General features: G+C 44.5%; 1 protein-coding gene and 1 pseudogene across 3 annotated transcripts in view; both read left to right on the forward strand.

Annotated features, from left to right (window-relative positions):
• FBXO36 (F-box protein 36) overlaps positions 1–23546 on the forward strand; it is a 90255-nt gene that overhangs the window by 17115 nt on the left and 49594 nt on the right. Inside the window, exon 1 of one of the 2 annotated variants that reach the window (XM_079132656.1) lies at positions 20806–21055. The exons of the other annotated variant lie outside the window; for it this stretch is intronic. Coding sequence (XP_078988782.1) covers positions 21053–21055 — 3 coding nt within the window. The 5' untranslated portion in view covers positions 20806–21052. Of the gene's footprint in view, positions 1–20805; positions 21056–23546 lie in introns of those variants that run through there. 2 annotated transcript variants of the gene reach the window in all.
• LOC306657384 (large ribosomal subunit protein uL22-like) lies at positions 21142–22490 on the forward strand (annotated as a pseudogene). The gene has a single exon. The product of its transcript is annotated as a large ribosomal subunit protein uL22-like (transcript).

The raw sequence follows: 23546 nt of genomic DNA on the forward strand, positions 1-23546 counted from the left end.
TGTGGCCAGGCATGTACTTGAACCTAGATAAACTGCTGATGGGGACAGCTCCCAAGATCCATTCATAAAAACTTCATGAGTCTGTGTAGCATCGGGGCGCTGGTGAGAATAGTATGTGTTGACTGAATGAGATCTCTCCCGCTTTCCTCAGAGACTGCCTCTCCTGTACACTGCGCTTTGGAAGGCAGTAGTATTGGGGAATTGAAGTAAAATGAAATCAAAAATAAAAGCAGCAAACGAGATATTTGCGTAGATGGTCTAGGCAAGTTCACAATTTTTCATTGAAACACATTTACTTAACAGTTTCATTTTGGACTTTACAATTGTTTTATAGATAGAACTGCTGTGTTTCAACTGTGGATGGTGTCACCCCTTTAAACACGAGGAAATCAGACGCGTGGCTTAGGCCAAAAGCCTTATATTCACATGCCTGTAATCCTGTCCCCTCTGGAGGCCAAGGCAGGACACTCCTAAGTTTAAGGCCAGCCTGGGCAACTTAATAAAACCCTGGCAAGATGAAAAATAAAAGGGCTGGAGGTGTAGCTCCATGGCAGAGCGCACCCCTGGAATTAATTCCCAGTATTGGTATAAGAGGAAAAAAAAAAAGACCTGTTACTATTTTAAATAAAGAAAAATAAGTTTCTGATAGCTGAGGCTACCCAAACTGGCATTTTAAAGTACAAAATAGTGAAGACTGTAGTGGGCTGTGGGCATAGCTCAATGCTGGAGCACTGCCTAGCATGCAGGAGTCCCTGGGTTCCATCTCCAGCACCACAAGATACATAAATAGTAATAAAGAATTTAGTTAGGTTTATTCAGAAAAGAAACAGGATTTAGGGATTTGTATGCTAGTTTGAAGTAGGTTTGGGCAGCTAAAAATCTTTTTATTTTAAGAAATTTAGGTAGTTTATTATTGTGTTTTAGATGAAAAGTAGTGAGCAATACTGGCAAAGCTCCATGCTGGGGGTGGTGGGGAGAGGGCAGCAGGTTGGCACCCATGTGCTGAAAGAGAGTTTGTGAATCATAGTCGAAAATACTAGTGTCACCTGGTAGTTGAACACAGGCATTGACTCATTGTTGGGCCCTGGGCAATTTCTTCCTTCTGCCTCAGTTTCTCCCTCTGAAACAGTCTAATCACACCTCACAGGTTGCCAGAAAGAAATGAACTAAGTAGAAAGGACCCAGAACAGTGCCTGGCACATGCAGTAGGACCTGTGGTCATCAGGAGGTGTTGATCAGAAGTGGAGAGGCACTAGGTACCGCTGCACCAAGAGCAGAACCCATTACTCACTGGGGTTTGGTTTGGTTTTTGTGTTGGGAATGGACCCACTGATGCATGTCCCCAGCCCTGGCCCTCCACTTTTTTAATTTTTTTTTTTTTTTTTTTTGAAGTTAGAAAAGTCTCTTTATGTTTTTAAATTAAAATTCACCCTGGTGAGATGAGATTTTGATTTAGGAACTCGACCCAAAGGTAAGCTCTCCTGTGTACAGCTCCTCCAACCCTGGACACACTTGGGTAAAGGCTGGGCGCCCAGGGGACAGCCAGGGAGAGGACAGTTAGGGCCCCGTTGGGCAGAGCCTCACCTTTGACCCAAGTCAGCTCTTTAGTCCTGTAAGTCTTTCACACCCAGATGCAAAGCCACCAGAGGGACCACAATCAACAATCAGGGGTAGCAGAGGAGATGAAGCATCTAGGCACAGCACTGATGGGGCTAGGGGGCAGGGAGAATCCCATGATGCCAAGAGGGCCTTTCTGGGGCCTCTCCTGCAGCTGCTAAGTGGCTGCCCCAGCATGGGAAAGGTTGGGGTCTTCCCAATGGCAGGTATGAATTCTGAGTGAAGGTAGCTCACAGCCATCTGACTGCAAAGGCCACTCCATCTGACTTTGAAGCACCCCTTTGCCCCGAGACCACACTGGGGGAAGAGCTGCTGGTCAGGGAAGGACTCTGATCCCAGCACCTCAGGCGTGTCCGCCTCATGCTCACATACATTAGTTATGTTTATATATTCATATATATTATAGTTATATATTAAAAAGAAAAAAAAAACTTGCCCAAAGAGAAACTCCTGAGGGACCCAAGTGGCCCAGGAAGTTTACTATCCCCCCACCCACAAAAATTCTTTTATAAAATCTTCCAGTGCGATCTTCAGGAAACCCCGGACCTCCCCAGCTCCCCCCTCCCTGACCCTCTTGTGTCCCCACGACCCCAGACTGCCCACTTTTTAAATTTTAAAACAGGGCCTTGCTAAGTTGCCCAGGCTGACCTCAAACTTGAGATCCTACCTCAGAATCCCCAGTCACTGGGATTATAGGTAGTGCCATTGTACCCAGCCCCCGCTATTTATTTATTTATTTATTTATTTATTTATTTATTTTTAGTTGTCAATGGGCTTTTATTTTATTTATTTATATGTGGTGCTGAGAACTGAACCCAGTGCCTCACGCATGAGTGCTCTGCCACTGAGCCACAACTCCAGTCCCCCATTATTTATTTATTTATTTTTTGGTACCAGGGGTTGAATTCAGGGGCACTTAACTACTGAGCCATATCTCCAGTCTTTTATTTTTAAATATTTTATTTAGAAATGATGTTGCTAAGTTGTTGAGACTGGCTTTGAACTTGCGATCCTTCTGCCCCAGCTTCCCAAGCCACTGGGATTACGGGCTTGCCCCACCGCACCCGGCCCCATTACTTTTAAGTTACGAATGTACATTTAAAAAATAAATAAATCTTAAATGAAGAACACACGTGATTTGACAAAAGCAGAGACTCATTTTGGAATTGTTACCCTGCCCCTTGGAGTGAGATTCCTTTCCACAGGTGCCCCTCCCTGTCTAGGCTCCAGAATCTGGCTCCGCCCTCCTGCTGAACTTAGTCCTCTTACTCCCCTCAGGCCCTGCTGGAAATCAAATCTTACCCTTCCTGCTGCCTGTGTCATCCCTCCTCCCCAGCGCAGGCCCTCAGTGACACAGTGGCCCTGCTGCTTCTCCCACCTGGGCCCAGCAATCCCACGCCCTCCTCCATCCTGCCCTGTGAAATGCACTGCAGTGGAAGAACAGCAATCCTAAGTATCCACAGCTTCCATATTTCTGAAGTTGCCTACTCGCTAACATGTGTCTGTAACCCTGAGCCAACACTCCCAGGGCTTTCCAGTCATTTCTGAACGTGTGCTGGGCCCTGTGAAAGATGCAGCCCACCAGCAAGTTCCCAACTGAGCTCCTTCCTGCAAAGATTCACTTCGTTTCTCTCTCAACTTGACCTATAAGCAGGGATCCTTTCCATGCTATGCTTAGGGCCACATTTTTGTGCTTTCTGTGGGCAGTTTTGCTGTTTAACATGGTCTGTGAACTTGGTACTGAAGTGCTATCTAGTTCCCTAAGCACAAGAAAGGACAAGAGGTGCCTTAGGGAAATAGCTGTGTTTCTCCCTTTGGACCTGAGCGCAGTGCTGCTGCCTGCAAGCTTAATGTCAATGAACCAGCAAGATATATTCAATGAAGTATTTATTTTAACAGAAACACATAAAGCAAGGTCATGTACTAATCGGTTGATGAAGATGTGACCAGAGGTTCACAGGAACCTAATGCTGTTTCTCCCAGTATAGCGGTTCACAGTCTGATTCAGTGTTTGCAGTGACTTCATAGAGTGTAATGACCATGAATAATGAGAATCAGCTGTGCACCTTCATGGGCTTTTCAGGATGGTTGGTGCTTCATTTTACATATGGGAGATTGGACCTGTACAATCTGGACCCACTTCACACTCAGAACTGGTCTCCTCATACCCTGCTACAAAGTTTCTGTTCTCATCAAATGAACTATTTTTGTCCTGCCCCCCCCCCAATTCATTTCAGCCACTGTCCCACCCCACTCTTTACACCTCCTTGCCCATTCCTTTCAGGGATCCCAGTGCTCCAGTGCTGACCAATCTTTAAATACTCCTACTTCCAAGAAGACTGGGTACTAGTTCCATTCTAAACCTTTGTGATCATTCTTGGGATTTTTCAAAATCATCTTTGGATTTTCTATGGGGATCCTGAAGGCTTGAGCCTTGTCAGGTCCCCCCACTGCATGAAGAGCACACTGCTGCCTTTGGAGATAAGAAAGCCAGCAACCGAGGGGAGGGCAAACAGAAGGAAAAAGAATGGGCTGATAATCTGATAGTGTCCTTTTGCTCCTCTGGATCCTCTTGTGCCTGAGGCCAGCCACACCACTATCTTCCCAAGGTATAGAACCCAACACACTTGCCTTCTTACTTAATTATGTGAAATTGAATTTCTGTCTCTCTTTTTTGTTGTTTTTGTTTTGTTTTGCAGGACTGGGGACTTTGTTTTGCAGAACTTGGGTCTTCAAAATTGCAAGTGCTCTGTTACTGGTCTTCACCCCCAGGCCTTTCTTAAAATTTTGGTCTTCCGGCAGGGTCTTGCTGAATTGCCCTGGCTGGTCTCCAGCCTGCTATCCTGCTGCCTCGGCCTCGGAGTAGTTGGAATTGGGTGAGCACCTCCATGCCCTGGTGAATTTTTGTTTCTTGAGTCCAGCTGACTGAGTACGCCCAAGCCGTTCTGATCTATCAGGAATTCACTCTCACTGCTCTACTTCCTAAGCTTCTCCCTGTTTTGCGCAGAGCTTAGTGTACTTGAAATTCCTTCTGTATATCATCCGTCCTTAAGAAGTTGTTTGTACTAGGCATTGAACCCAGGGGCACTCTACCACTGAGCTACATCCACAGTCATTTTTCTCTCCTCTTTTTCAGACATGGTGTCGCTAAGTTGCCCAGGTGTTATGGTTTCAATATTAGGTATCCCTCAAAAGCCCAATGCAACAAAGTTTAAAGGTGCGATGATTAGGTTATGAGAGCCTTCAGCTAATCAGTGCGTTAGTCCCATAATGGGGATTAACTAAGTGGTAGCTGCAGGCAGGTGGGTTGGCTGGAGAGTGGGTCCCTGGAGGTGTGCCTTTGGGATTTATGTTCTGTCCTTGCTGAGCAGAGCTGTCCCTGTCCTTGCTGGTGCCCTGTTCCCAGTTGCTTTTCTCTGCCACACTCTTCCATCAAGATGTTCTGCCTTACCTGGAGCCCCAGAGAATGAAGCTGGTCTTCTGTGGACTGAGACCTCTGAGAATGTGAGCCTCCAGATAAACTTTTTCTCTCTAATTGTTCTTGCTAGGCCTTTTGGTCACAGTGGTGAAGGAGCCGACTAAAATGCAAGGCTGACCTTGAATTTGCATCCTTGTGTCACAGCCTCCAAGTCCCTGGGTGTTATGGTTTCCCTATGAGGTGTCCCCAAAAGCTCATGTGCGAGACAAAGCAAGAAGGCTGAGAAGAGAAACGATGGGTTATGAGAGGGGTAATCCAACCGCTAAATTCAGGCCCTGACAGGGATGAACTAATGCTAACTGCAGGCGGTGGGGTGTGGCTGGAGGAGGTGGCTTGCTGGGGTGTGCTTCTGGGGTGCGCATTCGGTGAGCAGGGCTTAGACTTCCTCTGCTCCCTGGCGTGATGACTCCACCATACTCTTTGGCCAGGATGTTCAGCCCGCGGAATGAAGCCGGCTCTTAATGGACTGAGGCTTCTGAAACTGTGAGCCCCAAATAAACATCACCTCCTAAAATCACACTTGTGAGGTCTTTTAGTCGCAGCAGCAGCAAAGCGACTAAAACAAGGGGATTGCAGGTGTGTACACCATGCCCATCCCTATCCTTAAGATCTCATAAGTTCAGGATCATTCTTATGTGGGGTAGACAGTGAAAGGAACTGGGAATGGGAAGATGAAAAGTAAAGCAGGAGTAGAAATTTTGCAGGGGAACCCCACAAAACTCAGGTTCTTGCTGGGTGCAGTGGCATATCTGTAATCCCCGCACACCAGGAGGCGGAGGCAGGGGGATCACGCGTTCGAGGACAACCTCAGCAATTTAGCGAGATTCTGTCTCAAAATGAGAAATTACAAGGCTGGGAGTGTAGCTTTTCCCTGTGAGAATGTCTTCCCTGGAACTCGCCCAGTGTCACCTCGGTCCTTCATTCAGTCTTAGGACACTTCTCCATTTGGAACATCCTTTCCTGATCTGTGCTTGGCTATCCTGATTCTCCTTTGTCACTGCCAGGAAGTCACTTAGTCTGGCCTTTTTCAGAGATGAGCTTGAGGAGAAAACTTAGGAAATAATAGGACAAATAAAGGTTATCCCAGTTCTTACCTCTTAAAATCCAGTGACTCAATTGTGGCAGCCTAAAACATGGCGTCATAAAAGCAAAAATAAATGAACATCTGAATGCCTCTTGACTCGGTCTGACAGGCAACATCAGTTTCTTAGCATCTTGTTGAGACTGATAGGGGAGAGAGGATTTCTCATCTAGCAAACAGGACATGATGAATGGAAATTAGCCTTTATTAATGTAAGCTGTGTGGACTGAAGGCCCTAAGAGCTACAGCCTCTGCTGGGCTTGCATAGGGTCATGAATCCAGCTTTTAGCACGATGCCCAACACAGTGTGGATTCTGTAAGTAGTTGTTGAATTAGCAAATATTAGTCCTGTTTGTTGGAATATTTTGAAAGAAATATCACAAAGCAAGGAAGTGGGTCAGGAAAGGTCTTTTGTGGGATGTGACTATAGGATCTGAGTCTTTAAAAAATGGAGTAGCAGGGGCTGCGGAGATAGCTCAGTTGGTAGAGTGCTTGCCTGTCAAGCACAAGGCTCTGGGTTTAATCCCCAGCACCGCAAGGAAAAAAAAAAAAAAAAAAAAAAAAAAAATGGAGTAGCTATTTTCCAGGGAAAGAAGGGCATAGAAGGAACAGTTCTAAGCAGAAGAGGTCCATTTTAGCAGTCACTGGATTACATTCTGATTGTGGAAGTAGGTGATATGCTGAAATGTGGGGCAGAGTTGGGGGAGGTATGAGACGATGCTGAAGAAGAGGTGGCCAGGGGTCATTGCTGGGGCCTTACATACCACCCCAGGATTTTGGCCATGGGAGAATAAAGAAAGATGACATCCACATACACAGCTTAGCAAGAAGTCTCTGCTGCAATGTGCGGCTAAGCCAGCTGGGTTCAAGCGTGGGGACAGCCCCCTAAAAAGATTTTGCCATGATCCTCTGGAGAACCACGGAGATGACAAGAATGTCAAGGGATGCGAAAGAGGTGAAATGAATAGGAACTGATTGTGATCCATGTTTTGTGATGACATTTGCACATCCCTTTTTTCTTTAGGGGAGGAAGTATACACCAATACTGGTATCATAAGCTACATACATTATTTGATAGGCTAAATATTTTTCCTTACAAATAATGAAATGCATTTAAAATAATATGGGGAGTGTTGGTAAAAGCATGGGGGGGATTTTTCTCCTGCATGATGGCCATAGGAGTGTAAGTTGGCAAATTGGTGGCAGAAACCATTAGTAGCCCCCAATATCCAATTTCCCTTTTCTGCACTTGAAAGATTTTCCAACACATGAATTTCAGAGTAAACAAGCAACTGCTTTTTCAGCCTCCTCTGCAGCTTCATTTAGCCACATGTCCAAATTCTGGCCAATAGAATGTCAGTGGAGGTGACGAGTGTGGCCTCACAAAGGAGTGCTTAGGAGTTGGACCCTTATTTGTTCCTTCCTCTTCCTCACTATCTGGAATGCAGACTCAATGACTAGGACTTGAGCAGCCATTGCACCATAAAGAGGAAGCCCAAAGCCCAGCATGTTGAAGCACCGTTATAATCCAGTGACTGGGGAGGCTGAGGCAGGAGGATCACAAGTTTGAGGCCAGCCTCCACAATTTAGCAAGACCCTTTCTCAAAATAAAAATAAAATGGACTGAAGATGTAACTCAGTGGTAGAACACCCCTGCGCTTGCTCCCCAGTATTTAAAACAAAACAAACACCTGAAAGAAAGTCAAATCTGAGGACAATTACCAAAATGGAATGCTCCTGAGCCCAGGGTGGCCCACTGCCTCTTTCACATAGACTTTTGTCTTGTGTGAGCCCCTGTTGGTGTTCTGTCACACTCAACTTGCTTCCCAAAGTCTAGACAGCAAAACCTAGAGGCACGATGCTCACGTCTTTATCCCAGGCTCCCCCTCAGGGAGAGAGTGATCACACAAATGTGGGGAGGCAGCTAAAAACCTTCAACAGGACAGTGGTCAATTATGTTTCTGTACAAAAGAGCAGTAAAGCCACTAAAAATGACGATGTTATACTTGGACATGACATAAGTAGATGCCTGACAAGGAGTGAGAGAAGACACATCACAGCTGATTTCGCTTCCTTATCCCTTCGTGCAAAACTGCCACCCGTCAGGGCTGGGGATGGAGCGCAGCCCCGGGTGCAGCCCCACCTCTAAAACAACCCTCTCACACAGACAGACGCACCCACAGTCTATCCATAAATACAGACCTGAGAAATGTCTGATGGAATATGCAAGACTACACTTTTTAGGGATGGGAATCTAGCTTAGTGGTAGAGTCCTCGACTAGAGTACTACAAGCCCTGGGTTCAGTCCCCAGCACAGAAAAAAAGAGAGACTTTAATGTCTAGAAATAGATTTTTTTTTTTTTTTGGGGTACCAGGAGTTGAACTCAGGGGCACTCAACCACTGAGCCACATCCGCAGCCTTATTTTGTATTTTATTTAGAGACTGGGTCTCACTGAGTTGCTTAGTGCCTCGCTGTTGCCAAGGCTGGCTTTGAACTTGCCATCCTCCTACCTCAGCCTCCTGAGCCGCTGGGATGACAGGCGTGTGCCACCAAGGCTCTAGAAATAGAGTTTTAAATTTCTTTTTTCTTTCTCCCCAAGTTCTTTATTATCTAAACTAGTTATGATGAGCTTTGTCAGTTATTAAAACTATAAAGCCTTTTAAGTTTTAAAAAATGTTCCTTTTAAAAACAATATTATTAACAAAATAATATAGGGGGGTTTGCCAGCTAACTGATCAGGAAGAGGTGTGGCCATGCCCGCAAAAAATCAAACAGATGAAAATACACTCCAGGAAAACTGGCTCCCCTTGTTCCGGTGTCCACACAAGGTGGAGACGTCCTTGCTGGCAGGTTTTGGAGCTTTCTGCTGTTAAAACAGTTCGAACCTTGCTGACCGCCTTGGGGGGTAATATATTGCAATTCCTCCACTTTAGTTTTTTCAGATCTGGGGGGTTGAGGAGGGGAAAGAAATCCTGTTTCTGGCTTGAGTAGTCTTCACTCACTTAGGACTCCTAGCACTTTTCTTTAGAAGTATAGCCACAGTAATCATTAGTAAACCTAACAAGACATTCATTTATGCACACGGAATAAGAACTCATTAATGCCATTGAAATCTTGAGCTTAAACATGGGTTCTGAAGATATGGAAGGAAAACCAACCAAGACTCATGTCCCCAGCCCTGCTTTGACAACACAGATCTCTTCTGACACCGGTTTTGTGTGGGTTGTTTTTCCCCACAGGTAGCTCAGGTCCCACCAGTCAAGGGCTCAGTCCCAGGACCGCCTGCTCCCAGCACGATAGATGCCTGTTACAAGCCCCAGGTGGCCTTTCCTGAGCCTCTGACCCGTCGACTCCTTGAGTTCTATTAATTTGCTAGAACAGCTCATAGGACTCAAGGTGACGCATTTGCCAGTTTATTTTATGTTTTGGTCCTCGGGATTGAATCCAGGGGCACTTTACCACTGAGCCACATCCCCAGTCCTTTTTAATTTTGTTTTAATTTTGAGACAGGGTCTCACTAGGTTGTTAGGGCCTCACTAATTTGCTTAGACTGGCCTTGAACTTGCAGTCCTCCTGCCTCTACCTCTTGAGTCTGGGATACCAGTGGTTTTTTGTTTGTTTGTTTGTTTGTTTGTTTGTTTTACTTTTTGTTTTTTGTAGGGGTACTAGTGGTTGAACCCAGGGCAGTTTGCCATTGAGTACTTCCTAGCCCTTTTTATTTTTTATTTTGAGACAGAGTCTCACAAAGTTGTTTAAGGCCTAAGATGCTAAGGCTGGTCTTGAACTTGAGGTCTTCCTGGCTCAGCCTCCTGAGTTGATACCTGTTTCTTTTAAACGATACAGATGAGTGGGGCACACTGGCAAAGGCCTGTGATCTCACAGACAAAGGAGGCTGAGGTAGAAGGATCTCAAGTTTGAGACCAGCTTTAGGAATTTAGTGAGACCCTCAGCAACTCAGCAAGACCATGTCAACATTAAAAATTAGAATGACTGGGGATGTAGCTCAGTGGTAAAGCACCCCAGGGTTCAATCCTCAGTAGTAAAATAAGGTATATAGATGAAGAGACGCATAAGGCAAGGTACAAGGAAGCGATGTGGGGCTTCCCTGTCCCCGGCATAACACTGCCAAGAACCTCCGAGTTCAGCTGTTGGGCTCCTGCTGTCCTTTTAGGTGTTCATGGAAACTTTTTGAACCCCAGGGTATGATCCAGTGCTAATAGTCTGAAAGGGCACATTTAGAAAGGCCAGACCAGACTCTTCCTGACCACTCTGTAGCTTCCTTCCTCCTGGGTATGAGACAGAACTTTCTAAAATGAGTGTCTTTGGGACTACTGTCGGACAAGGGAAATCAGCTAATTTTAAAATTTGTATTATTTTGGAGCTGAAGATCTGACCTTGGGCCTCCTCCATGCTAACCAGGTGCTCTACCCTGAGCCACTTCCCCAGTCCCAAGGTCAGAGAACTTCTTTCCTGCCAGCTCCCAGCAGAAAACTGGGGGAGCTTAGAGTGTCTGTGGCCTGCCCTGGGGAAGGAGTTCCATCTTCCATGGCCTGCCCTGGGGAGGGAGTTAGGGACCCAGGAGTCACAGAGGACAACCAGAGTCTTATCACAATATCACAGGCCTCAACCACAAAGTGACTCCAGGCGATTTATCTCCCTACCCCAACTTATGGTCATTTATTGGTTTTTAAAAAATATTTATATTTAGATATTTTTAAAATTTGACCTATTTTTTTATTACAAAAATCATGAAGAAATGAGGTGTGCCAGGCTTGTGGCTTCCACATAATCCCTCGCCAGGAAAGGGAGACAGAAGGACCACACTTGAAGGCCAGCACAGGCAACTTAGTAAGACCCTGTCCCAAAAAGGGCTGGTCGTGGAGCTCAGAGCTTGCCTTGTATTTATGAGGCTGTGGTCAATCCCCAGAACACCAAAAGAAGAAAAGAGAAAGAGAGAAAGAAGAAAAAGAAATGAGCCACATTTACGTACTTCATAGCAACTCAATGGAAATCTCATCGTAGGGCGCACCCAAGTAAGGCTACTTGTTGGAGTCCGTTCACTTGAGACTTGTTTACCCCAGTACTTCAGGATTTAAAATTGTGTAATAGTCTGTCACCCCCTTGTTACCGAGGCCTGCCTGCTAGTTTGGTTAGAAATCTGAAGCCCAGCCTGCAACATTTGTAGCCCTTTTATGGAACTTAATCTTCCTCTTTTATGACCATTTAAGCAGCTCTGCATGAAAATTTCTTCTTTGCTTTTATCACACTGGTTTCTCAGCACCTGTCTTCACTGAGCATTTCAGAAAAGGAGAAAAGCAACAGGCAAGGATTATTTGGCCCCTTATTGTAGCTCCTTGTCTGTTGGAAAACAGAAGATGTTACTGAATTAGTCTTCATTTTTTAAATGTAATTAATGCAATTAAATATGATTAAAATACTAAATTTCACTTAGAGAATAATCGTCACTCATTGACAGAAAAAATGCTTCTGTGGTAATTTTATAACAAAATATTTCTCAACTGTTCAGATTGCCTTATATCTTTGTTCTTTTGGAATTTTAGGGTCAATAAGTTTATAAATGCATAATGAGTATAAGGTATGAATATTTTAAAGGTTTTTATAATTTTATGTACAAAGAGCTAGCATTGTCTCTTTCATTGTCTTGGTCAGTCCATTCGAGGAAAATTATTTATTCCAACTTAACAAAGCCTATATCCTCATACTGACTGAACCACAGACACACAGGTCGTACAGGAGATATAAGCAAGGAAAATAGCTCTTTTGAAGAAACTTGTTTATAAAGGAAAAGATAAGAGGTCTCAAGTAGGGGAAATATGGTGAAAAGAGAAGTCTAAATCTGTTTAAGACTGAGGGGAGGAAACCAATGAACGGGGAGAAGATAAAATGGAAGGAAGTGTTACTGAGACCTTGCTCCTTGTCCTCAGTGCCAGTCCAATAACGATGATGCGGTTTTGAGAAAAAGGAGAAAGAAGGTTTATTTCTTTGCCAGCAGAGTAGAAACACAGGGGACTCTGGTCCAAAGGCGGTGAATCTGCTCATCGCAGGAGGCTACACTCCGCCACGTGCTCTCTGTTGGGGTTTTGACTCACTTGTTAATTTGGGAAATAGTCATTTCTGAGATCTTCTGGTGCCATCCCCAAAGTCTGGATCACTTCACTCCTATTGGAGTATGTACTCAAGGACAGGTAAATCTGCCTGAAATAGGGAAGAAAGGTGACTCCCCTGAGAGTGGGGAGGGACAGAGTTGGGAGGACGAGAGAGGAAGAGAAGGAAGCATGTCCATTTTAAAAATCAGCTGCGGTGGCCGAGCAGGGTCATATTCAAAGTATAAAGTGGACACTGTCAGAGGCGGTGTTGTCACAGGTGAGAAGCAACTGGAACTGGACTTGAACCCAGCAGGACCCGTGTCTTACCTGATAGCAAAGGACTAAAGCACACGCTCGCCAGAGGCTTTGACAGAGGTTTATGTAGGGAAGTAGATACACACCCAAGGAATATGTGGGCAGTCTCACGAGAGCAATGCCTTTGGGGTTCGCTCTTGGGGTTCCCCGACTTCGTTTGAAGGAGACTTGGTGAAGGGCAGGTATGGGAAGGTATGCAGGAAAGATGTCAGTCGGGTGGTCTCAGGAAGGCCCAAGATGGCCGTTCTCAGGATCCTCGTGGTCTTCATTATCTGATCACTGGAAACGCTGGGAAGTCCCTGAGATTGTAGGTTTTTCAAAATATTAAATCTGTCTACTTAATCTACTTGTAGGGTGGGGTGAATCAATGGCGCATAAGTGGATTTACAGATTTCCCAGAAACTTTTAGAGTGACAGGCCTGGGAGAGACTGGCTTAGAACTGACAAGCCTAGAAAAGTACGTGGAACTTCTGAATTAAAATTTTATTTCCTTGTCCTTCCTTTATGTCTCCTATAAAAATAAGTCTATTTTTATTTCTCCTACCCTACCTCTGTATAAGTGGAGGAACTTGAGTTTGGGTATTAGATCTGAATTCTAGTCTCTTTGGCTGTGTGCCCTTGTTCAGTGAAACTCACCCTCTGAATCTCACCCTGCCGAGCTCTGTGTCACATGAATGAGGTGTCTACATTCGTTCACATCACTGGCTTGTGTGGCAGATGTTTGGACATGCACAGAGGAGACACTTGTCCTCTCCAGGAGGGCTTCCCCCCAACCAGGTACTGGGAGTGAACTCTCAGCCTAAGGGAGCTGAGCTATGTCCTGAGCCCTGTTTGTTTATTTATTTATTTATGTGGATGCTGGGATTCCAGCTCAGAGCTTCTAGGATGATAAGCAGGTGCTCTGCCACTGAGCTATTTTCCCACCCCGACCCTGTTTTTTGTTTAGAAACAGGGTCTCACTAAATTGTCTAGGCTGGCCTTGAACTGGAGATCCTCCTGCCTCAGCCTCCCCAGATGCTGGGATTTTAGATGCGTGCCACTTCCCCCAGCTCTGTATACAGTGTCACGTCTTGAAAGGGGTCAGCACCCTGAATGTTAGGCTAAGGATTGACAAGCTGTCAATGTTTTCTCCAACTTTTTTTCTTTTTTTTTAAATGATATTTTGTGGTCCTGGGGCTGGAACGCAGAGCTCACGTGCCAGGCGAGCACTCCACCTCTGAGCTTCGTCCCAGCTCCTGCGTTGGTGCTTTACGAGGACTTTGGTAGCGGCTGTACAAAGGAAGACTTCCAGGCCGTTGAATTATCAGGTGGAGAAAACGGAAGACGTTTGCACTCTCCAAGGGGAAGAGATTTGAGGTCCGTAACCAGAGCCAGGCACCAGTGGATCCTATAATCCCGGCAACTCGGGGAGGCTGAGGCGGGAGGATCACAAGTTCCAGGCCAGCCTGGACAATTTAAGGAGACCCTGTCTCAAAATCAAAAGTAAAAAGGACTGGGGTGTAGCTCGGTGGAAGAGCACCTCTGGGTTTCCAACCCAGTACATAGAGGAGGGTGGATGGAGAGGGACTCTGGAGTTGAACTGCATCTGGTGGCTGATTTAGGAATAAAGAAGCACAAGGCTTCAGGTGTCTGTCTTGGGTGACGGGTTGGGATAAGGACGATCAGAGGGGGTGATGCGGTGCGTGCTCAGCGTGCACCAGGTCCCGGGATCTCAGCGCCACCAAAAACTACTAGTAAAATATAGGGGGCACAATGGTGCTTGCCTGTAACCCCAGCACCCCAGGAAAGTGAGGCAGGAGGATGGCAGGCTCCAGGTCAGTCTGACAACTTAGTGAAACCATGCATCAAAATAAAAAATAAACAGGGCTGGGGCGCAGCTCGGCGACAGAGCAGCCTGCGTCCAACCGCAGTGCCGGCCAGTCCGCACGTCAGCCGAGCCTGCTACCGAGAGGCCAGCCCGCTGGGACGGTGCGTTCTTCCCTGCACTGGCGTCCGCCAGGCACCTGGAGCACCGTGTGGCACTCGGTTGACACTCGCTAAGTACCAGCTGAGTGAACGACTGCGTCCCACTGAACCACTGAGGGGCTCTTGCTGCGAGACTCAGCCGAGTCGCAAGCAGGGTGGAGCCGGGTAGTGAGCTGAAGGGACACTGGCCCGGGATTTGGGAGCGTGCTTTTCAGACGCTGAAAAGCTGGCCTCTGCAGAAGAGGGGACACGCAGGCAGCCGCCAACTGGAGGCAGGTTGGCCTCGGGAGAAATAAATCTTAGCACATAGCTCCAGTGCCGCCGGGAGCCCCGGAGGAAGCTGACATTAAAATGGCAATCGAGGGACACAGCAAGGGAACCTGCAGTGAGGTAGAGGTGGCGGTGGGAAGGGACTCTGTCCCGGCGAGAAGGCGGGAAGATGTAAATGCACGACTTGTTGAATGCGCTCACGTGATTCTGCTTAACTCCAACTGAGCCTGAGTGGAAAGGAACAGGCTGCTCTAGCTGGCTGAGCCTGAGGGCCACCCGCCTAAGTGTTAGGAAAGCTCGGCTGACGATCTGGCATTGTGGTCATGGATGCAACTTGAGGAAAATAACTTTTTTTCTCTTTTTCTATGGGGGATTGAACCCAGGGGTGCTCTACTACTGAGCTATATCCCCAGTCCTTTTTATTTTTTATTTTGAGACAGTGTCTCATAAGTTGCTGAGGCCAGCCTCAAATTTGCGATCCTCCTGCCTCAGCTTCCCAAGTCACTGGGATTGCAGGTGTGCATCACCACACCTGGCTTAGAAGTTATTCTTAAATTGGTGAGAGGTAGGGGTTAAAATTATTTGTTGTCAATGTATGGCTTATTGTGTCACCACGATTTTTTTTTTTTATTATTGTTTTCTCAGGGATATTTTACCACTGAGCTACACCTCCAGTTCTTTATATTTTTAAATTTGAGACATAGTCTTATTGCTAAAAGCTCGTTCCTTGTCCCTAGTGCCAATGCAATGAGGACACGGTTTTGAGAAAAAGGGAAACGGTGTATTGTTTTGCTAGCAAAGGAGAAACACAGGGGACTCCTGTCCCAGAGGCTGGAATTCTGCCCATCAGCAAGAACAGGGGGCTTTTAAAGAGGTGACTCAAAGGCTACATTCCGTGTGTTCTCTGTTGGAGTTGTAATTCAGTTATCATTTCTGAGATCTTCTGCTGCCATCCCCAAAGTCTGGACTACTTCATTCCTGTGGTGGGTGTGTGCTCAGGGACAGATAGCGCTGCCTAGGATGGGGAAGAGAGGTGATCCTGTGTCCCCTGAGATTAGGGAGGGGGAGATTAGGGAGGAGCAGACAGAAAGGAAGAGAAAGAAACATGTCCATTTTAAAAATCAGTTGCAGTGGCAGGGCAGCAAGGGTTATATTCAAAGCATAAAGTGGACACTGTTACAGCCTCATTAAGTTGCCTAGCCTGGCCTTGAATCTGTGATCCTCCTGCCTCAGCCTCCTGAGTGTCTGGGAATTGTAGGTGTGTACCATGTGCTGACTGTTGGGTTTTATAATCCTCACATTATTTTTGGTAATTTGTGGTTTTGAACTATAGTAATGGGATGTATTTTTCCCATATTCATTTCTAACTACTGATATTGTCAATATAATATAAATTATATTAGGAATAAAGGATATGTGTATTACTTTTTTTTTAATGTTGTTTTAACTCAGGGCCTCGCACGTATTAGGAAAGGGCCTTACCCTGAGCTACATCCCCAGCCCTTTTTATTTTATTTTGAGACAGGTTTTTGCCCAGTTGCTCAGGCTGACCTCTAACTTGTGATCAAGGTTGGAGATGTCACTCCTAGCTAGAGTGCTTGCCCCCCAGATGCACGGCCCTGAGTTCAACCCCCAGAACAAGAGGTTAAAATAAATAAATAAACCCAAAAAAACAACAAAACTTGTGAGCCTCCTGCCTCAGCCTCTGGAGTAGCTGGGATTACACTAAATTATATTTATTGAGTTAGGATTTTGCTGTAGGAAAAATTACCCTTTCAGAGTCTATGAATTTAACAAAGTATCCCATCACTAAGCCTGAAAGTGGGCCTTTGTGGTCAGTCTCCTCTCCTCCCCCTGCCTCAGTATCCCTGACCAGATTTCTATTTTATCTTTTTCAGCATGCCCTAAATGAAATCACATGGAATATAGCTGCTTTTTGTGTTTTGTTTTGTTTTTGCAGTGCTGGGAATTGAACTCAGGGCCTCTGGTATGTCAGATAAGTGCTCTCTACTGAACCACACACCCAAACCCCAGAACTTGCCTTTGATATCTGGTTTCTTTTACTTAGCATAATGCTTTTGAGATTTCACCATTTTATTACATGCATCAGTATCTCTCTCTTTCTTTCTTTCTTTCTTTCTTTCTTTCTTTCTTTCTTTCTTTCTTTCTTTCTTTCTTTCTTTCTTTCTTTCTTTCTTTGCAGTACTGGGTTTTGAACCCAGGGATACTCTACCACTGAGTTACACCCCTAGATCTTGTTTTTATTTTGAGACGGGGTCTTGCTAAGTTGCCCAGGCTCGTCTTGAACTTAGATCCTCCTGCCTCAGCCTCCCTAGTCCCTGAGACTACAGGAGCACATTACCATGCCCAGCTACTCTTTCTTTTTATTGTTGAATAATTCATTATGTGAATGTCCTTTATCCATTTACTAATTGATGAATATTTTGGTTGTTTGGAATTTGGTGCTGTTATGAACAGAGTTGCTTTAAACATTTCTATACAGGCTTCTGGAGATTTGGCTGTGCAAAGTTTTTGTATATTTATACAGTGAGATTTGTCAGATCTCATGGTTTCTAGATTTTGATACACAGAAAGGAAATAAAGGAATTTACTATTTTTTCCTTCTAGTACTTGGATGGTCTCGTTTTTTTCACATGCAGATCTTGGTTCTATTATGAGTCATGAATCATTTTTTTAAAAGGCCATCTAGTGCTTCCCAAATCATTTATACCTAAATGGATTTTTTAAAATTTATTTTTATTGTAAACAAATGGGATGCATGTTGTTTCTGTTTGTACATGGAGTAACGGCATACCATTCGCATATTCATACATTTACATAGAGTAATGATGTTTGATTCATTCTGTTATTTTTTCCTTTCCCCCACCCCTCCCACGCCTCTTTTCCCTCTATACAGTCCCTCCTTCCTCCATTTTGCCCCCTCCCACCCCCCGTTACGTGTCATCATCTGCTTATCAGCGAGATCATTCGTCTTTTGGTTTTTTGAGATTGAGTTATCTCACTTAGCATGATATTCTCCAATTTCATTAAATGGATATTTTTAATCTCATGTGAGGACTGCGTGTGTAACTCAGTACTAGAGCATGTGCTTAGCACACTGGAGTCCCGAGTTCAATCCTGTTGCACCCCCAAAATCATTCTCACTCATTTCAGTCTGTATTCACAAAAATGTAGCATATTTGATTTTCTCAAGTACTTCAGAATCAAAGGAGGGCTGTGCTGTGGCTCAGTGGCAGAGCGCTGGCCTAGCATGTGTGAGGCACTGGGTTCAATCCTCAGCACCACATAAAAATAAATAAAATAAAGGTTTCATGTCCATCTACAACAAAAAATGTTTTTAAAAAAATTCAGATGAGACATAATTGCAAATCTAACAGATCAAGGATTTTTAAAGTTGAGATAAAGTAAACTGAAAAGTGTAGATCAAACTCTTTTACATTTTTATATGTTTGTACTGGGATTTAACTCAGGGCTATTTACCACTAAGCTACATTCCCAGTACTTTTTAAAAATCGTTTTTAAATTTTGAGCCTGGGTGTGTTGCACACGCCTGTAATCCAGTGCCTTGGGAGGCTGAGGCAGGAGGATCGCAGATTCAAAGCCAGCCTCAGCAACTTAGCAAGGCTGTAAGCAACCTAGTTAGATCCTGTCTCTAAATAAAAAATAAAAAGGACTGGGGAAAGGGCTTAGTGGATAAGAGCCTGCATTCAATCCCTGGTGTCAGAATAATAGTAATAATAATAATAATAATTTTGAGACAGGTTCTTGGTAAGTTGCTGAGGGTCTCACTAAGTTGTTAATGCTGGCCTCCAACTTGGGATCCTCCTGCCTCAGACTCCTGAATCCTGAGTTGCTAGAATTTCAGGCATGCACCACAGCATCCAGCTTCTTTTACACTTTTTTTAAAAAGTATGATTCATGTGCATGTGTGTGTGTGTGTGTGTGTGTGTGTGTGTGTATTGCTGGGGATTGAACTCAGAGCCTCACACATGCTAGGCAAGCACTGTACCACTGCACTACAGCCCTAACCCTCTTTTATCCTTTTAAAACTTAAAAAAATTATATATACATTTATATTTATATATGTATCATACATATTTATATAAATATATATTTATAACATATAAATAAATATATATGTATGCATACAAATATGTATGTATATATATATTTTTTTCATGTGTTTTAGGTGTTAAACCCAGGGCCTTGTACATGCCAGTCAAGCACTGAGTTATATTCCCAGCCTCTTCTTAATTTAATCAATTAGTTAATTTTCGTGTTGGGGATTGAACCACATCCCAGCCCTCTCGTTTTCTGAGACAGTCTCCGTACTTTGCTTAGGGCCTTGCGAAGTGGCTGAGGCTGACATGGAACGTGAGATCTTCCTGCCTCAACCTCCCGAGTCGCTGGGATTCTAGACATGCACCCCCACACCTGGCTCACATAATAAAGTTTAAAAAATAAAGTGACAAGTATAGTATTGTTGCCAGAGTCCTGGACCAGAGGCCTGGCCCTGGGGACCCAACCTATCAGGTCTGGCCAGGAGCCACAAGAACCAAACAGAGAAGGTAATACTGAAGAAGCGTGAAAGGAAATACTTTGTTACCCTGCCCTCACAAGCTTGAGAGGAGCTTCGACCAGTGAAGTATACTGGGAAAACGACAGGACCCTCATCCTCAGTCCTGCCCTCCAGGGCTGACAGTGACCTTGAGGTTATTTATAGGGGAATGAGGGCAGGCCTTGGGGTTTTCCTAGCTGGAGGTTTTGTACAGCTGCCTAAGCAGTGACCTTGATCAGGTGTGGTCTTGCGGATAGTTATCTCACGTTTGTTCAGGCAGGGCCTCGTATGGAATAAGAAAGTTGCTGTTGCCTGAAGGGTAGCTTAGGCTCAGCATAAGATGTTTATCTATCTGATCTGTTTTTCCTGGAATCCAAAGTGAGTCAGAGGAATGGAGATAGATGCAAAATGGAGGCAGAGATGCCAGGTCTTTAATCCTATTTTAAGCCACCTATCAGATATTTGCAGGAAAGAGTGAAAGTCTAAGTCCTTGGTATAGCATGACACATTGTCTGTAGCATCTTAAACATCGTAGGCCTATACGAGAATCAGGCGTGATGGTGTGCACCTGTAATTCTAGCTACTTGGGAGGCTGAGGCAGGAGAATCCCAGGTTTGAGGCCAACCTTGGCAATTTAGTGAGATGCTCTATCAAAATAAAATTTAAAAGGGGTGGGGCTGAGCTCAGTGGTAGAGCACTTGCCTAGCCTGCTTGAGGCTCTGGTTTCAATCTGTATTCCTGCAATCAAACTATAAAAGACTTTTTACTTTCCCTCCAATACCACCAAAAATTATAATTATAGTTTGTTTTTTTTTTTAAACATAAACTATAAAGATAAGAAAATTAAGGAAGTAAAAAAGGCAATAAAATTCCAAGGCAGTCAATTGTGCTGGCACACATCAGAAATCCCAGCAACTCAGGAGGCCAGGGTAGGAGGATCATAAGTTCAAGATCAGCCTCAGCAACTTAGGCCCTGTCTCAAATAAAATTTTAAGAGCTGGGGATTACTTCAACAGTTAAGTGCCCCAAATTCAATACCTAGTAACACATACACACATGCACACACACAAATTTGCAAGACAGAAAATAGATCACTTAGTTGTAGCTCATTCGGCAGTCCTGAATAAGCTAAAATTCACCCTAGGGGTAAGGAAGTAGAAGAGTGATAAGGTTTGCATTCCAGAATCAGTTTGCCTTAGGAAGGAGTGCAAGTAGGTTTTTTTGAAAGTGAGAGTGAAAAGCTGAGCACAGTGGTACACACCTGTAATCCAGTGACCAGGAGGCTGAAGCAGGAGGATCACAAGTTCAAGCCCAGCCTCAGCAACTGAGCAAGATCCTGTCTCAAATTTTATTAAAAAAATAAAATTTTTAAAAGGGCTGAGGATGTAGCTCAGTGATAAGAGTCCCCTTGGGTTCAATCTTCCCCCGCCCCCAAAAAAAAAGTAAAGAAGAGGCTGAAACTGTAGTAACATCTGAAATTCTGCTTCCCCGTTGTTTAGAACCACCGTCCACTTCATTCTTTCCCTACCAGGTGCAAGGAACAACTACCCTCCACCCACAGAGGACTGGAAGTTTGGTCTCTGGAAGAGTCAGCTGAAGAAACCATTAGGAACCTGTGCAGCTTAGTACATAGACTCAATGGTAAAAAATGGTAGAGGAGCAGGGCACAGTGGCACATGCCCAAAATTCCAGTGGCTCAGGAGGCTGAGGCAGGAGGATTGCAAATTCAAAGCTAGCCTCAGCAACGAAGGCCGTAAGCACCCCAATGAGACTCTGTCTCTAAATAAAATATAAGAAGATCTGGGAATGTGACTCAGAGGTTAAACACCCCTGGGCTCAATCTCTGCTACCAAAAATATTTTTTTAAATGGCAAAGGATTGAATTAAAATCTACACGTTGTACTAGGAGATTCCTTTTGACTTCCCATTGGATCCCAGGAAGTTCTGAGCCACTAGACTCACAAACTCCAGGCACTGAGCTGGAAGATTTTTCTCTGGGGAGTCAGATCAGTGCAAGAGATGTCAAGGTATTAAGCTCAACCTGTAAAAGTGGCCTGAGGTGATCTTTGAAAATGGCTTGCTACTCTCTTGACCCAGAAAACTCCATAAAATTTATGCAAATGAAGAGGTTCAAATCTTCACGTTCACTTTAGGAACATGCTTGAGACTGCCTGGGTCATCAAAAGCATGCATTATCCAAAAAGCCACCAAGTAGCTGAAAGAGACAACTTTAAAGAAGCAACCTGTGCCGTTCTGGAATTACAGTGGTGGAGTGGTTAGGTGTGTCCAGGCCAAAGAGTGGGGCTAGACACAGGGTCTGTGGCCAAAGAGTGCTGAATTTTTACTGCATGTGCTTAAAACTGCAGAAAGTAATGCTCAACTTAAGGGTTTAAATGTGGATTCGCTGGTTATTGAGCATATCCAGGTGAACAAGGCACCCAAGATGATGCGCCACTGTACTTACAGAACTCATGGTTAGATTAACCCGTACATGAGTTCCCCTGGCACGTTGGGATGATCCCCATTGGAAAGGAACCACCAGCAGAGGAAGTTCCACAAAAAAAAAAAAAAAAAACGATATCCCAGAAGAAAATAAAGAAACAAAAACTTATGGCACAGGAATAAATTCAACATAAAATAAATGCAAATAAAAGTCATATTTAGAAAAATATTAATAGGATCCTTCAAGCACAGAACCCAGTGGTCTCCCTGTACTGAGTACTTTCTTTGATAAGTCCTGCTTAGATGCCCATTGTCCATTTAGTTTCACAGTACCCCGATCCTAAATACAAGTGGACAGCTAAGAATCAGCAGGTTTTTGAGGAAAGTCAAAACAAATCAACAACAAATACATTAAGTGAAGTCTTGGAGAAAACTACAAACAATATAAAAAGCTCACTAGTAATATCCTCAAAAGGATAAGAAGTGATACTGCATTCATGAAACAAGAATAGCACATAATTAAAAAGTAACACTGAAGATTAAAAAGAACTCTTAGAAAATAAAAATGTGATAGAAAAAATGAACAATTCAATAGAATTGAAGAAAATCTCCTAGAAAAAAGAGAGATATACAATATAGGGAAAAGATAAGATATTAGAGAATTAGACCAAGAGATCCATTATTTGTGGAAAGGGTTGGGGATGGGGAGGGAAACAGTTCCAGAAAATAGTTATACCCCCCCCAAAAAAATCCCTAGATACGAAGTATATATCCCCAGAATGAAAGCTCTCAGGTGGTGTTATGGTTTTGGTATGAAGTACCCCCAAAAGCTCCTGTGTAAATGTGGGAATGTTCAGAGGTGACATTATTGGATTGTAAGAACTGTAACTTAATTTGTCATCCCAGTCCGAATGAACTTATGGGTGGTAACTTATGGGTAGGGCACAGCTGGAGGAGGTGGGTCCCTGGGGATGTGTCCTGGAAGGGCTCATCTTCCTTGTGGCCCCTTCCTCCTCTCCCTCTCTGCTTCCCGGCTGCTGTGAGGTGAACAGTGCTTCCTGCTCCACACCCTGTGCGTCATCTCGGGCCCACAGCAATGGAGGCAGCCCACCATCGACTGAACCTCTGAAACCATGAGCCAAAACAAACATTTTCTCTTTTAAAAAAGTTATTCTTGTCTAGTCTTTTAGTCACAGTGAGGAAAAACTAACCTCTGTTAAACCAAAAACTTAAAAGAGATCTCTGAGCTATTACAGATGCTAGCCCAAAGTAAAAAGACCAGTCCTGAGATGGATTCCCTAAGCCAACAGCTGCATGCCCAGATAGCCGATGGAAAAATGTCTACCAGGTCCGAGATGCTGGAATATTTTATCATAAAAATTTGGGAAGGAGAAAGCATAAATCATCTACATTGAACCTGCACTGGCTGCAGATAAGAGGGGTAGGACACCAGGAAGAGGACAGTGCCTGGGACAGGAGGAGCCCATTGGAGAAGAGCTTGTTGCTTCTTGGTGTTGGTTCTACAGCAGAAGCAAGATGTCACCTTGGTGGGTGATCTTCAACCGACATGCTCTCAGTTTAGAATAAACTCCCCTTATCTCTTCCTTCCCTTCATCCTCTGTAACTTAATTTAGGACATCCCGGACTTTTTGTCACATTAAATGCCCTGGATGATGATCATACCAAGATC

Source organism: Sciurus vulgaris, assembly GCF_902686455.1.
Source record: "Sciurus vulgaris genome assembly, chromosome: 3".
Taxonomy (NCBI): Eukaryota; Metazoa; Chordata; class Mammalia; order Rodentia; family Sciuridae; genus Sciurus; species Sciurus vulgaris.